A 16,202-nucleotide genomic window follows, 5' to 3' on the forward strand; every position below is an offset into this window, starting at 1 on the left:
CCCGTCGTGGAGCAGTGGTTAACGAATCCGACTAGGAACCATGAGGTTGCGGGTTCGGTCCCTGCCCTTGCTCAGTGGGTTAACGATCCGGCGTTGCCGTGAGCTGTGGTGTAGGTTGCAGACGCGGCTCGGATCCCGTGTTGCTGTGGCTCTGGCGTAGGCCGGTGGCTACAGCTCCGATTCGACCCCAGCCTAGGAACCTCCATATGCCGTGGGAGCAGCCCAAAGAAATAGCAAAAAGACAAAAAAAAAAAAAAAAAAAAAAAGAAAGAAAGAAAAAAGAAAATATACATGCACTCCTATGTTCATTGCTGTGCTGTTTGCAATAGCCAAGATGTGGAAACAACCTAAAAAGCTAATGACAGAGGAATGGATAAAAATACCCCCTTAAACTAGGAAAAAGTATTCTTCTGAATGTCCTTATGCTTTTCCTATGTCTTTTTTGATTTAATCAAATTAAACCTTTGATTTCCCAGAAAGAACAGTCTAATATGACCATTGCACATTTCTGTAAAAAATAACTTCCCATTTTGCATTACACATGTTCATTAGGCACTTTAAAAGTGCCAGACAGCTATTCAGACAAAACTGAACCAGTGCCCTGTCCTTCCAGAACTCACGGTGCAGCTGACACACAGCATCTTAGATGGCGGAAATCCTCGATGGTCCACGGGTGGCGACGGCGCTCGGCTCCGCTGCTCTGAGAGCCGGAGGCATGTGCAGGACAGCACTCCCGGCGGCAACTCGTCCCCGGGCTCCCGCACGGCAGGCCCCACGCATGGCCGGCTGCAGCCCCTCGGCCCTGTGCTCGGGCGTTCCCGTCTTTCCAGCCTCCCGCCCTGGCACCTGCGCCGCAGCCCCGCTCAGCCCGGCCTCCGTGTCCGTCTCCAGGGACGCGAGGGGGGCGCGCGCCGCGTCCAGCGTCTCCCCTCGGGTACCCAGTCCCTGAGGTTTCAGGCCCTGCCCCTCGGAAGCCGTGCGTCTGGCTGCGCCGCACCCCCTTCCGGACGCTTGGACAGCGATCCCTGCCCTCCTCCTGCCCTCGCCCGTCCCGGCTCAGTTCTCCACGGTCCCCCGCTGGAAACACTCTCCGCCTTTCCCTGACGCCTCCTCGCCCTTCGACGTGAAGGTACAGCCACCCGGAAGCCTCCTCGGACCCCGCACTCGACGGCCGCTTCCTCTCCGCTTGGCGATGTCCACGAGAACGTCGCCCTGCCCTGCGGGCCTCGCCGCCCACTGCCAGTCTCGCACAGACTCGCCTCCGGGAGCACAGGCGCTGGCCGTCCTCATTGTCGTGTCTGGGCACATGCTGTCGGGAACTCGACAGGTGCTCCGGGAGGGCTTGTTAAGTTTGGATGAATCTTACTGGCTTGTGTACATCCCAGTGCTTCTGGAAGGTAACTGCCGCCGCAGGCCGAGTGGGGGGTTAGGTGAGGAGTCCGTGCCTCCCGTCCCTCCCATAAGGATTCAGATTGCTGGAGATTCTGGGGACAACGGATGGCCTCTTAAAGGTAAGGGGACACTGAGGGAGCAGACGGGGACCCACAGCGCAGGACAGAGTGTAAAGGAATGACGCGGCCCACGGTGGCCTTGGTGGTGGGGGCGGGCTCGGCAGTGAGATGGAGCCCTTCAGAAAATCAGTTCCCTGCACGCTTACGGAGCCCCGCACTGGGCATCTTCTCTTCTTATGGAGGCGTGGAAAAAGAAGGAGGAGGAGGCAGGTGTGGGAAGAGAAGGAGCAGGAGGCAGGGGTGGGAAGAGAAGGAGCAGGAGGCAGGGGTGGGAAGAGAAGGAGCAGGAGGCAGGGGTGGGAAGAGAAGGAGCAGGAGGCAGGGGTGGGAAGAGAAGGAGGAGGAGGAGGCAGGGGTGGGACTCGTCCCTCCAAGAAGGTCCGCGAGTGCTCTAGGGCGAGGGGGGTGGGAAACGGGATTGGGGGAGGGGGGTTGGGGGGGGTGACACAGGCATCAATGCACTTTGGTTTGCTTGTTTGTTTTCTCTGCCTTACCTTCATTTAAGTAAATGAAGAAAGTCAAACTGGTTTTAATCTTTTCAAGATAGTAAAGAAACGTAGTACTAGTTGTTGGTAAACCTAGTTAATACTAATCACACTTGATTGTACTTGAAAAGTACGTAATATATATAAATACTCCACTGGTGGTTTCTTTTCATATTTTCACCAAAGATTGCTCTAGATAGTTCATATGGGAATGATAAATGATATTTTGGAGGAAATTTTGACTTTAACCACAGGTTTTCGAGGGCTGAACAGCAAGGATATTCTGTCTGGTTTTCAAAGGGTGGTCCCTGGTCAAACGGTGTCACCTGGGAGCTTGTTAAAAATGTAGATTCTTGGGTTCCGCCATCAGAATAATCTGTTTATAATTTGTTTATGATTTGAATGCACATAAAAGCCTGAAAACACTGCAGGCAGGAAATTTAATTTGTGCAGGTGTCTTCCCACAGAGCCACAGATACCTAGTACTACCTCTTAAACTATTTTACAGTTATTATCTGATACTAATTTCCAAAAATTAAAAAATATATTTACACATATATGCACGATATGAAGAAAATACATTTCTAACTGAGAAATGCACTGTTCTGAATCTGGCTTATGTAAAAAAACAAGCTCTAATAGTTTACTTGGCTTAAATGAGCTTTCTCAGAAAGCTAGTGCTATTGTTGATCTACTTGGAACATAAAAAAAATTTTTTTTTTGTCTTTTCTAGGGCCACACCCACAGCATATGGAGGTTCCCAGGGGTCTAATCGGAGCTATAGCCTACACCACAGCCACAGCAAGGAGGGATCTGGGCCACACCTGTGACCTACACCAAAGTTCATGGCAAATGGTGGATCCCTAACCCACTGAGTGAGGCCAGGGATCGAACCGGCATCCTCATGGTTCCTAGTCAGATTCATTAACCACTGAGCCACGACGGGAACTCCGGAACATAAAATTATTAAATGATAAGAAATATACAGCAGAATATTCTCTCTCTACCCATACCTTGTGGTCCATATTGAAGCACCTTTTTCCCTGCTACGAAGTCAGGAGTGAAATAAATTTTTTCACCCTTTTCTCCACACTTTCCCATCTGCTCTGTATAGGGCCCATCATTTTCTGGAGGATTTGGTTCAGTAACCACAACATCAGCCTGAAATTTAAGAAAAAGTTTTTATCATTGCAAAATTTCAGCAAGTGAATTGGCCTTACTCACCAGAATACCTTGAAACAATTTCATTTGATTCTGGAATATTTTGATGAAAGAAATCTGAATCACAAAAGAAAACTGAACTTGAAGTCATAACTTGCTATTCTCACATTTTTGTAGGTCTCAAGTTTGGGTTTCACATATTCCGGTTTTGCCTTCCAATTTTCAGGAATCAAAATGGCAACATTTTTGAAATAGAATCTTTTTTCCGTAGCTTCAAACAGATATGGAGATGCTTTGGTCACCATATCCTGGAAAAAGGAAAACATAAATAAGTTCCCTTACGACAAAGAAAAAGGTGGAAGTACCAGTTAGTCGAGTTTACGTCTGTATCTCACATCTCCAAAGACTAGCTATTTCTCAAGCCAGGAAGAGACGGTTTGTTTTGTTAGGAGGAATAGCTGGCCTTTATCGAGATTTTACCGCTGCTCTGGGTCCCAGTGTGATGCTTCACAGTGACGACTCCAGGAGCAGACACTAATCGTGGCTGCACACTCGTGGTGGAACGTCAGGAAGTTTCCTTCAGTCCTTCTGAGCCTCAGTTTCCCCATTCCTAAAATGGTAAATACTACAGGGACCAGCTCATAGGGCTGTTGTGAGGATGAAACCAGGTCAACCAAGCACTTGGAACCAGGGCCGCTTGGCACAGGTGCTTATCATGTATCAGCTGTTCGTTTCCTTTTATTCGACCCTTAAAGAAGAGGGAGAAACTGAGAATTACAGAGTCTTAGTCTCCATGTCTCACACCAAGTACTGGTGGGAGAGAAATGCAAATGAAGGTGAATCCGGCCTCAGCAGCTGCTGACTCTCTGATGCCTTGGGGGTTACGATGGTGTTTGGTTTTAGAATAGCACTGTGTTAGGTTTAAGGAAATGATATAATTACATAATTTCTCTACAAATTATACTTAATTTTATTTCTTTGAAACAAAAGCATCGTAGTGTTCCTGAGATGCAGCAGGACAGGATGGTAGAAGGAGCATTACAAGGTATTTATAGTAAGGAAAACTGGGCCTAAAAGCCACCGAAAAACACAGAAACGAGTATAGACAGAGGGAAGGAGAGGACTGAAGACTGAGCTTCAGGGGCCCCAGCATGCAGAAGTGGGGAGAGAAGGAGCCAGCAAAGGAGACTCAGAAAGAGCAGCAGGTGCACAGGGAGGAAGTCAGAAGGCAGGGCTCAGAGCGATTTAGAGTGATCGCCAGTGTCAGATGCTGCTGAGCAGTCAAGTAAGATGACGACTAAGACCTGGAGGATGCGGCACCCTGAGTGGGTCGTTAATGGAAAGGAGACGACGACGGCGCCCTGTGAGGGAATTCAGGAGAGTGGGAGGTGAGGAAGCAGAGGCAGTGCCAACAGCATGGCAAGAAGTTTTCTGCAGATTAAAGGGGAACGAGAAATGAAGCAGTAGATGAAGGAGGCCTTCAGGGCAGGGGAGTTTTGTTTGTTTTAAAAAATGGGAACTATTACAACATGTACATGATAATGGGAAAAAGGCCTGATAATGCAAGAGAAAAAAGGGAGCATTCTTGGAGGAAAGAAAGTCCTTCTGGGACAGAGCAGAGTAACTAGACGCCGCCACCGAGGAGTGGCGGAGTCCCGTCCTGGGGGCTGGCCTCAGGAGCAGGCCCAGCTCTGGGTGTGGGAAATAGCCCTCAGGTATCCGTGCAGAGGGTTCATGCTGCTTTCCCGCTTCCCGATGGGATCGACTTGGGGGATGCATTTTATTCCTCTGAGCCTCAGTTTCCATCCTTTCAGTTGGTGATAGTAATTGTTGACTTGCTAGTTTAAAAAAAAAGTTCTCGAAATGATTGCATCTCTTTCTAAAAAAAAGACAGATTTTTAACAATCACTAGAAGAATTTAACATTGCATCATTTTTAAAAATAAAAACACTATCACCCAAAAAGCTGAAAAGTAGGTGCGAAACCTCCTATGTTAGAGTATTCTATTACAGTTTGTCTTGTGAAATGTACATTTTTAGTGTCTCATAAGAAACAGCAGCAGCCTGAAATGTATCTTTTATGTCTTAACGGAAACATTAATAAGGACTCTTTGCTTTGGCATCAGTTCCAGATTTTCAGTGATCTATCCAAACAGACAGACTCTTGAGGTTGGAAGACTGTCCAGGACGAAGTTGATAGGATGGGCTGGTAATTCCTTCAGAGCAGGGATAATGCATTGCTCACCACTGAGTTCCTGGTATCGGCCGTGATGTAACTGCTCTGTAGATACTTGTTGGACTAAGGAACAAATGAATGAATGCAGTGGTTATGATGAGGGGCAAGGAGTGCCAAGGTTGGGGGGGGTGCGTAGGCTCCCATGCATTGGGGAGACCCCAAACTATTCCCATTGTGTATCTTTGTGTGTGTGTGGAGGGGGGGGGAGGAGGGAGAGAGAGAGAGAGGGAGGAGGGAGAGAGAGAGAGGGAGGAGGGAGAGAGAGAGAGGGAGGAGGGAGAGAGAGAGAGAGAGGAGGGAGAGAGAGAGGAGGGGGAGAGAGGGGAGAGAGCGCGCTTCTCTTCTGCGGCTTCAGCCACCTGAGCAGCGTGCAGGTGCCCTGGGCGGAGCTGCAGCAGCGCCATCTGCTGGTACCGTAAGTGGAGCGCAGGGTCCGCCCCCGGAAGCCAATGTTGAAGAGGTGACTTAGTGCCTTCTGCCCAGGCGGGGAGTCTCCCCACAAAGCAGAGAGTGGGGGCTGGCCAGGGAAGTGGCAACGACCGCGGAGAGGTCCCTCGACTGCAGGTCTGGAACCTCATGAAGGTACCCTTTTATTAACTCCTCAGTTAGGGACTCTGTTTCCATCCTTTCAATTGGTGAAATGAATTGTGTTCCTGTGACAAGGACACATGGAAACCAGTTTCTCTCATACCAGACTCACACCAGACACCGAATTTAATAATGATAGTGAGAAGCATTTTTCTCAGGAGGAAACTCCCAAAGACGATGAGAGAAAAGTCCTTTTGCTTTTACTCTAAATCACCATATAAACACAAATTACCATCGTCATTAGAGATAAGAGCTGCTTCATTTCTGCTGATAATATTTCCAAGTCTGGAGGCATCAAAGATGCACAAAGTTTTCTGATTGTCGAGAGTTTCAAAAGGCGTGAGTTTGCCTTTCACTCAGGCAGTGGTGTCTCATGATCTCCGGTTACCCAGTGAAATCCCCTCCCCTTAGGGCCGCGCTGCTCCAGCCCCAAACTTCTCCAAACTCTGTCTTTCTGGGTTTGCTTCTGTTCCGAGCCAGGAACCTCAGAGGTGTCCTCCTGGCCCTGCCATGTTCTGAGCTCACACACGGGGACTTTGCTCCGAAACAATCGCAGTCCTTCGGCTTGATGAGCAAGGATGAGCCCTTTCTAAGATTAAACGGGGGACTGGGGACCGGGGACTCTGCCTGCTGTTTACTGAACCCTTACTCTGTACCGGATACTTGGCATGCATTTAAAAGTTCTTTTTTCATTTTTGCAATAATTTTAGACTCACAGGTGACGTGCAAAAACTGTATAGAGTTTGGTGGCAGGTTAGAACCAGCAGATGTGAGTTATTCTACATGGATAAACAACAAGGTTCTTCTCTGTGGCCCAGAGAACCCCACTCAGTGTCCCGTGATAAACCACAGTGGAGAAGAATATAAAAAGGGTGTCTGTATGCGTAACGGAATCGCTTTGCTTTACAGGTGAAATTAACACAACACTTTAAACAAACCGTACTTCAATTTTAAAATGTTTTTAAAAATCGTGCAGAGTTCTTATACAGCCTTTACCCAGCTTCCCTCACATGCATGCACTGTTGTTGGTTTTTAACTTGTGGTATAGTTGCTTCGCAACATTGTACCAATTTCTGCTGCTGCAGGGATTGTTAGTCCGTACCAAGTCCTGTGGGGAAGGGACCTGTTATCACCCTCGGTTTACCCACCAGTGCTTGAGCTCGCTGGGCGATGCTGCCTCTGGGTACGCTGCGGCCAAGCTCCAGGGTGGGCTCTTAGAAGACATTTCTTTCCCTCTTATCTTAGCCATTGGCTGTTGTGCACACCCTTTGTCAGCCCTCCATCCTGCAATAGTTGATGCCTCTGCCGGGACAGGACGCCTTCTTCCCTAGTTTTCCCTCCCCTACAGGAGAAGCAACAAGTGAGGTAGGCGAGGAGGCCTGGTGGCCCTGAGGGGACCCCTTGCATTGGGGCTGGTAAAAGGCAGGGTTTCCTCCCACTGGAAGGGTCAGAGATTTGCATCCTGGAGTCCTAGAGCAGGAGGTTACAAACAGAAGAATAAAGGGAGAGTCTGGTATGAGCCAGTGGTAAAGTCAGGCAAAGGACTTTTCCTCTGTGCCTCTCTGTGCCGTCAGATGTTGCTGGCTCTGCTTTTGTGCAGCGCTAAACAGTTTCCAGTGAAATCATCCACAGTCAATGAATGTAGCAGCACTTGGTATGTTTTGACAACGGATCAAACTATGAGTTATGTGCCTTTCCTTTATTATCGTATCCCTCAGAAGAATCGTAATGGTTGTGTTATTATTTCCACATTATGCTTAAAGAAGTGAAGACACACAGAAAAATAACGTGCCCGTGGCACACAGCTGGAGTTGGAGACCTCATGTTCATTCTATCACCATATTACGCCGGTTTTTTTAAAGCATGGATAATTACCACTTGGGACCTACCTTTATATTCTGAATGAGTGTTTCATCTTCTGGCACGTTGGGGTCAATTGCAATGACGATGCCCTCGTAGCCATTGCCATTCAGCTGGATGAGCGAGTTACTCTGAGCCCCTTCCAGAAGGTGAAGGACCAGGATGAACAGCGAACTCCTAAATGACCTCATGGCTGTGCATCTCCCTCTGGGTTTCCTCTCTGGAGAACCTCGGTTACGGAGGCATATCCTTCCTCACCCCATTTATAGGACTGTGTAGATGCTCGTCTTTCCACGTTAGCAAGGGCGGTTTATCAGAGCACCTTAACCCTTGACCTCGATGGTTTCGCTATTGCCTCTGTCTCCATTCTGAGGAATAATAAGTATAGCTTTGTCCCAGATTCTGTGTACTTTCAAATATTTTATTTTGAAAGGAATATTAGCTGTGGCTTCGCCTTTGCCAGTTGCTGGGAACAAGGGCGGGGAACCACATCCGGTTCTCTGAAAGGACTCACAGGTGACAAGCAGCTTTGCCATTGAAAGATATTTGCTCCTTACACATGTTTGCCCAGCTGGGGACACTGACCCACCCAGCGCCACCCTCTGGCCCCCGCCTGCCCGGGGCAGGTCTGGCTGTTCCGCAGCCGCAGCATTCATCAGGCCTGAGCCACACGCCCGCCCTCACGGTGGCCCTTGTTTTACCCTCTTCGATCTTCCCGTAACCTCAGCACCTCTTGTTTCTCCCTCAGACAATCTGCTTGCACCCAAAGCATCCACAAACAGCACAGACAGGATTGGCGAGCTCACGGGAGAAAAAGTAACATTTATATTTCACTGAGCAAGGCAGACGCCTCAGGGTTTCCCATTAGGTCTCAACTGCTCTATTTCATAGCTGATGTGGCTCGGTAAAATTGAAGCTAGTAACAAGGACTTGTTTTACTGAAATTAAATGTCTTTCAGAACATGAATCGTGGACTGCCAGCTCCTGCATGGATTCTTTAAAGTTTGCCAAACCTCAGAGGAAAATTCAAATTCGTCCATGATTTTCCTGTATTCAAAGGACCTGAAATATCCCTTCAGCACATACGTCCCTAGATCTTCACATGGTGAGCATCAATTTCCTCTTGTCTGTCTTTTTTCTTTGAGATTCACTCATAAAAATTAAATTAGTATTTGTTGCTAATAAGTAGTGCTTATTGCTTAGGTACATAGTCAGAGTGATTGTCCAGCGGATCAAATATGCTGTTATATAAAAATAATTTATTCAGTGCTTATTGAATACATGTATGCACCATGAAAATTTCTAACATGTCTCAGACTCCCCACTCTGTGTGTCTCTGTATGTTCCCTAGAAAAGAGCCGAAGACAAGCCCCCATGCTAGTGATTTGCAAGCTTAACCCCAAATAGCGGGAGTGGAGGGGCGGGGAGTGAGGCAGGGGAAGCCTGGGCAGCAGTGAAAGGTGCTCTCGCCACGCTGGCCACTGCCCTGCAGTGGGGACACCCAGCCAGCCAGCCCACAGGTGCACCTGTCCTGCCGTCTGGATGTCTCCTACAGAAGGAAGGGTTGTTTGGCTCCGTCTCATCTCCTGTAGGTGATCGGCTCCCCTGAACGTTCGTGCTGCGTCATCCAGCCCCTTCAGTAGGGCTTGGAAAGAAAAGCCCGGGCCCTGTAGTGGGTGAGGAGCCAAAGACCCCAAATGGTGCCTGATTGACCTCTGGCAGTGGGACCTCTCGGGCCGAATGAGTAGGTAGTGGTGGAGAAGGAGCACGCGCGCGGGCCCCGGGCCAGGTGGACCGATGGCGGAGGAACAAAACCCAGCAGCTTCATTAGCCTGAGTCCAGTCCAATTAGTCCTCGCACGGCTCAGATCCACTCCTGCCCTTTCTTCCTCTCCAGCTCCAGTGCTATAAGGCAAGGCTGGAATTTGGAGAAGCACAAGCTATCTCACTTTTTCCCCGAGAGAAGGTACAGGCCCGATCCGTCATAAACGCTCCTTCAAACTGGTGGGCAATTGCGACCTCCCGAAATATCCGGAGAAGAGAGTCACTGACGTAAATCGCAGTTGCCACCGCTGGCATCCAGGCTGTGACAGACAGGTGTTATCTCCTCCGTCATCATCAGTTTTCCTCATTTCCGGCCAGCATTTTGACCGACCCGTGTTGTCTGTTTGCCCGTTGGAATAAACCAGCCTTTCATTCCCGGGGCTCTGGGCCGTTACCTGCCCTCGGGCTGTGGCTGGTGCAGGAGCCTGTGACGGGGTCAGGTGCTCGTGACAGATGCAGTCTCGGTGCCTCCCCACCGTCTGCTCGGCCTTCTCTGCCGGCTGGGCCTGAGCGGCCTGCTCAGGGGTCCTGGGGCCCTCAGCTGCCTCCTCTGCTGCAGGACTGGCTCCCCTCTGCGGGGCCGAGCATGGCCTCCAGTGGGCAGCTGCCCTCCCTCGGGTGCCCGGGGTCAGCCCGGTCAGGTTCACGGAGGCTTTGATCACAGCAGCTGGGATCTGGCTTTGTCAGAAACCGCCTAGAGGGGCCGGATGACACAAACCAGGAACAAACTTTCACCCAGACAGCCTACTTCCAAGCATGCACGAAGTTTCTTCTGTTTCCTTGCGGTCAAAGCCCAAAGTGGTCATCGCCACGCGCACCTCCGCTGCCACGCCAATTAATTTCACTTGTTTTCGTAGCTTATAAAAACAGAAATATGGGTATATCTTTCGTGGTTGGCGACCTTCACACAACATTTCTGCATGAAATTCGGCCCTGCTGCTGCATGGAGCAGCACTGCGTTCTTTGCCGTCGTGTTCCCCTGTAAAATACACCACGGTTTACTGATGGACTGCTGTTGATGGACGCTCGGACTCTTACCTGGTTGGGGCTGTTTTAAATAACACTGCCTTAGGCAAAAGCAGTGCCTTCAGCCGAGTGTGTACCGAGTGGAGTGGCTGGCTCACGGGGTGTCGGTGTGTCTAGCTGCGGCTCACCTGCTGAGCATGGTCGTGCTGATGGCTCCATACCCCGCGCACCAGCCTGCCCCTCTGCATCCCGGCCCCTCCGGTGGGGCGTGTGGTTTCAGTGCGCCTTTGCCCTGGGTCGTTCAACGAAACCTTTTCCCATAACCGCTGGTTCTTTGGATAGCCTCTGTTATGAAGTACTTGCACGAGTCTTTTTGCTCAGCGTTTGACCAGGTTGCCTTTTTCTTACTGACTTTCAAGAATCCTTTATATGTTCGGGGACTGAGTTCTTTATTGGCTGTCTATAGTGCGAGTATCTTTTCCCAGTTTGCAGTTTGACTTCATGGTTCTCTTGGATGAACAGAGGTTCTCAATTTTAATGAAGTCCAACTGAATCTTTTATTTGGGGGTCTTATTTAAGACAGCTTTCCCAAATTCATGAAGATATGTACAGCGTCCATTCTAGAATCGTATTGCTTACCTTTCCCATTTAGATCTGTGACCTCAGATTATTTTTGTGTATGGTGCGATGGAAGATTCAAGGTTCTTGCTTTATTTTGTTTTGTTTCCCTCTCAGGATGGCAGTAGGTGCACATCATTTATTGAAAGGACTGAATTGTGCTTGTGCTTTTGTTGTGAATGAGATGACGGCAAGTGTGCAGGTCTGTTCTGATCTGTCGGTCTGTGTGACTAGACCTGCCCCCAAACCGCACCGTCTCGATGACCGCTGCTTGTAAGACTTGATATCCGGCAGTGTGAACACTTCAGATTTGTCTTTCTTCAAGATTATTTTGGCTATTTTAGGTCCTTTGCATTTCAATACAAAATGTAGAATCATTTGTTAATTCTACCAAAAAAAAAAATCTCCTGAAATTGACAGGATTTTATTGAATGTATACCTCAGTTTGGAAAGAACTGACATCTTAATATATTGAGTCTTTCGATCCACGGACATGGCAGATCTCTTCATTTTAAGTTTTGTGTAGTTGGTCTCAACCATGTTTATAGTTTTCATGGTAGAAGTTTTGTACATCTTTCATTAGATTTCTTTCCATGGTTTAAAAAAATTGGTGCTATTATAAATGCATATTTATAAAATTTAATTTTCTCATTATTTGTTGCTGGTATATGCAAATATATATATTTTAATATATTGACCCTTTATCTAGTGAGCTTGCTAAATTCATTTATTATTTCTAGAACTTTGTGGATTCTTTTGGATTTTATATATTTATAATTATGTCATCTGTGAATAGTGACTTGTTTATTTCTTCCTTTCCAATCATGTCTTTTTTTCCCTTCAATTATCACACTAACCAGGACTCTTAGTACAGTGTTGAATACAGGTGGGAAGAGTGCACGTCTTTTTTCTTGTTCACAATCGAAGGTAAAAAAGCATCCTTCATTTCGCCATTAAGCATAATATTATCTAGAGATATTTTGTAGATGCCTTTATCAGATTAAGAAGCCATCTTCTATTCCTCCTTTGCTAAGAGTTTCCTTTTTGAAAATTGTGGATGTGTTTTAAATTTTACCAAATGCTTTTTGTGCATCTATCGACATGATCATGAGATTTTTCTTTTTTATTCTGGTAATGTGGGAACCTACACTGATTGATTTTTCAGTGTTAAATCTACCCTATGTTCTTAGAATAAATCCTACTTGAGTATGACGTAGTGTCCTTTTCAATTTGCTAACATTTTGTTTAGGATTTTTGCATCTCTGTTCATTAGAGAGCTTAGTCCTAACTTTCTGACTTTTTTTTTTTTTTTTTTTTTTTTTTTGTCTTTTTAGGTCCTCACCCTCAGCAGGTGGAGGTTCCCAGGCTAGGTGTCTAATCAGAGCTGTTGCTGCCGGCCACAGCCACAGCCACAGCAATGCCAGATCCTTAACCCACTGAGGGAGGCCAGGGATCAAACCTGCAACCTCGTGGTTCCTTGTCAGATTCATTTCCACTGTGCCATGACGGGAACTCCCTAGCTTTCTTTCTTGTAACAGCCTTTCCAGGTATTAGTATCAAAACTACCTGGTCTCATAAACAATCTGGGAAATGTTTCCTCTTTTCCTATTATCTGGGACAGTTTGTTTAAAACATATCATTTCTTCCTTAAATTTCCTCCTGCTATCACTTTAGCTTCATCATGGAAGTTTTGCTATGCCGCATTTTAACTATTGTTCAGTTCCGAATGTTTTCTTTCATTTTGAGGTTGATTTTTAGCACACGGACTATCTAGAAAGAAGCATGATGCTTTGTTTCCAGACATTTGGGGTGTCTCTAGTTGACCTGTAATTGAGTTCTAGTTTAATTCCAGGGGAGTGAGAAAGCAGACTCTAGATGTAGATCATTCAGAATTTGCTGAGAGTTTTGCTCTTTGCCTCAGCTTATGGCCGGTTTTGGTAAAATATTCCATATGCTCTTGAGAAAAATGTGTGTTCTGGAGTTGCTGGATTATACTGTCCTATATATTTTAGGCAAAGTTGTTTAATCATGTTATTCAAATTCTCTTTTTTACCAGTTTCTTGCCTGCTTGTTCTTTTAGTTATTGAGAGAGGTGTGTTAAAACCTCCACTTATAATTGTGTGAAATTTTCTTTTCACTCAGTTCTAGCAACTTTTGCTTTATATGTTTTAAAGCCATGGTTTTGGTGCATGCAAATTTAGGGTCATGATATAATTATCACAAAATATCTTTTTTATCTATAATAATACCTCTTGCATCAACTCTACCTAATGATATTAGCTGTGGCATATTGGTGTTTTGAATATTGAAAAATTAAAGCAAAACAAATACAACACAGCACAATGCCTGGCACATGAAATTTATTCAATAAATAAAGTATCTTTACATGACTTCACTCCTACTTACACAGACCTCAAAGCCTTGAAGGGAGAGATTGAAGAGGCGCCAACAAGATGGAAAAAGCTGGGGCTCTGCATTAGAGAGCACTGAGCAAGAAAGACCGAGGTGTATTTCTAGGATATTGGTGTTTAAGGGCTAGTTTTAAGCTGTTTATCGTACCTCAATATGATGCCAGCTTCCACCCTCCGGCTCATTACTGCTTTCGTCATGGGAATTGGGCCACAAGGAAACAACTATTCATACATTAGCGGTGGGAGAAAAATTGGTACATATGTTTTGAAAGGAAATACGCGTCAAAACTTAAAGGTTGTGTCTCTTCCGGCAGCAACTCCATCCTAGGAATTTTCTCTACAGATCGACGCACACAGGTGTGCAAGAGAATGTGTACAAGGGTGAGATAATGTGTTCCTCAAAACATCCTTTAAAATAGCGACAAGTGGAATTACCCAAAGGTCCATTAATAAAGGAACAGATAAGTAAGCTCATTTAGTCAACATCTATTTTCTTCCTTAACTGTCTGAGGTTCTAGTAGGAGCACGCATTGCTTTTGTCCTTGAAATACATCTGCGCGTGAAACTAGACTCTCAGACTGCAGATCGTCGTTGGGAACCGAACATGTTAGCGTAGGAGCAGTGGTTCCGTCTTCTCTGCTCTTATCTTCGAATCTTTGTTTTCTTTATTTTTCCATTTCACTCTCTTCTTTTACCTTCTTCATGCTCTAGATTCTTCTTTCCTATGTTGCTGTGAAGTAAGGCTATGCCAGTGAGTTAATGCTGCTCTTGGAAGTTTGTTTATTTCTATTGCTTCTGTTCCACAAGCCAGGGAGATAGAAAGCAATCTATTTTTCTGGATAGATTCCCCCTTCTCATGCCCTTGAGACAAGTGTTCTCAGAAAGCAGGTTTTTTATAAGACTTAGTCTGTAGCTGAGAGGCAGGGGGACATGAAGCTGGCCACCATCTGGGTCACTCTCCACCCATCCCAGGAATCATGTTGCCGATAAGAGTTATTTGTTCTAAGTGCAAGAGGAATTTATGGAGGGAAGCATTTCCTTCTATCTTTCTTTCTCTCTCTCTCTCTCTCTCTCTCTCTCTTTTTTTAAGGCCCCAAATGCTGCATACGGAAGTTTCCAGGCTAGGGGTCAAATCTGAGCTACAGCTGCTGGCCTATGCCACAGCCTCAGCAACGCCAGATCCGAGCCACTGAAACCTACACAGCAGCTCGCAGCAAAGCCAGATCCTTAACCCACTGAGCAAGGCCGGGGACACAGACTGTTGTCCTCATGGATGCTACTCAGGTTAGGTCCAACTGAGCCACAGTGGGAACTCCCAGAGGGAGGCGTTTCTTTTGACCTTGAGAATAAGCTCTAATTACCTGCATGGATATTAGCATCTGTTTCTGTGCCCTTGAGTGCTTCTCTGTCATCAGGTACTCGATAATTCTATTCCCAACGTTCACATCTAATTTTGTCTCTCTCTTTGTGCCTGATCTGTGCTTTTGCTACTTCCTACGACACACACAAAATAAATCAGATTCTCAGTTCTTCAGAGCCCACTGCTTATCGGCCTCTCCCCCTGCTTCCGTTCCCTGTATTTTGCATTCACAGATGGTGACGCAGAGAGTAACACATAAGGCAGCATCTGCCCAACTTTCTATTCACCCCCTTTAATTTTTCATCAGGTTTTCTACCAGCCATGTGGATTCCGTCCCTACCGGGACCCACCTCCACTCTGTCTAAGCTCTTTTCCCTGATCTGTGTTGTCTTCTCCACTTCATTTAAACTGGTTCACTGATTTGTTTCCCTTTCCCCCTTCACTAAGGCCATTTTTTCACTTATATTCCTGGGTCCAATATCCTCATGAACGATGCCTTTCTCTTCCTCTTTATAAAGCAGAGTTTCTCGGTCTCGACACTATTGACAGTTTTGGCTGAGGCGTTCTTTGCTGTGCGGACTGTCCAGTGCACTGGCCTCTACCCACCCGATCTTGCCCCCAGCGGTTATAATCCAAATAGTCTGCAGACACTGCCCCATGTCCCCTGGGAGAGTAAACTTGCTGGGACCTAAGAACCATTGCTACAATATTTGCTAAAAGGGAAGGATACAATGAATTCATATTGTTGCTTTTGAAATAAAATGTATATACAATAAAATGCACAGATCAAGGAGTTCCCGTCATGGCGCAGTGGTTAATGAATCCGACTAGGAACCATGAGGTTGCGGGTTCGATCCCTGGCCTTGCTCAGTGGGTTAACGATCTGGCGTTGCCGTGAGCTGTGGTGTAGGTTACAGACGCGGCTCGGATCCCAAGTTGCTGTGGCTCTGGTGTAGGCCGGTGGCTACAGCTCCAATTGGACCCCTAGCCTGGGAACCTCCATATGCCGCTGGAGCGGCCCAAGAGATAGCAAAAAGACAAAAAATAAAATAAAATAAAATAAAAAAATAAAATGCACAGATCAAGTGTAAATAGGTAAATGCATTTTGACAAATGTATACATGCCCAGGCAACCACTATCCCAGTCAATACCTGCAGCATTTTCATTCCTCCAGAGAGTGTTC

General features: G+C 46.6%; 2 protein-coding genes across 7 annotated transcripts in view; one reads left to right on the plus strand and one right to left on the minus strand.

The window, feature by feature from the left end:
* Positions 1 to 8,078, minus strand: part of CLCA1 (chloride channel accessory 1) — a 34,473-nt gene extending 26,395 nt beyond the window's left edge. The window contains 3 exon segments of the mRNA NM_214148.3: positions 3,010 to 3,157; positions 3,325 to 3,465; positions 7,870 to 8,078. Of these exon segments, the coding sequence (NP_999313.2) occupies positions 3,010 to 3,157; positions 3,325 to 3,465; positions 7,870 to 8,031 (451 nt within the window). The 5' untranslated portion in view covers positions 8,032 to 8,078.
* The window catches only part of ODF2L (outer dense fiber of sperm tails 2 like), a 604,788-nt gene that overhangs the window by 445,784 nt on the left and 142,802 nt on the right, over positions 1 to 16,202 (plus strand). For 5 of the 6 annotated variants that reach the window (XM_085024219.1, XM_085024225.1, XM_013997449.3 and 2 more), the window contains one exon: positions 8,800 to 8,945. The gene's annotated coding sequence lies outside the window, so the exon portion shown is untranslated. Of the gene's footprint in view, positions 1 to 613; positions 1,512 to 8,799; positions 8,946 to 16,202 lie in introns of those variants that run through there. The other variant, XM_085024213.1, reaches the window with a different exon arrangement.

The sequence above is a fragment of the Sus scrofa genome, chromosome 4 (genome assembly GCF_054392235.1).
Source record: "Sus scrofa isolate SSC_HxYL_T2T_F1_AM1 chromosome 4, Sscrofa_HxYL_maternal_Yorkshire_Landrace_v2.0, whole genome shotgun sequence".
In the NCBI taxonomy this organism is placed as follows: Eukaryota; Metazoa; Chordata; class Mammalia; order Artiodactyla; family Suidae; genus Sus; species Sus scrofa.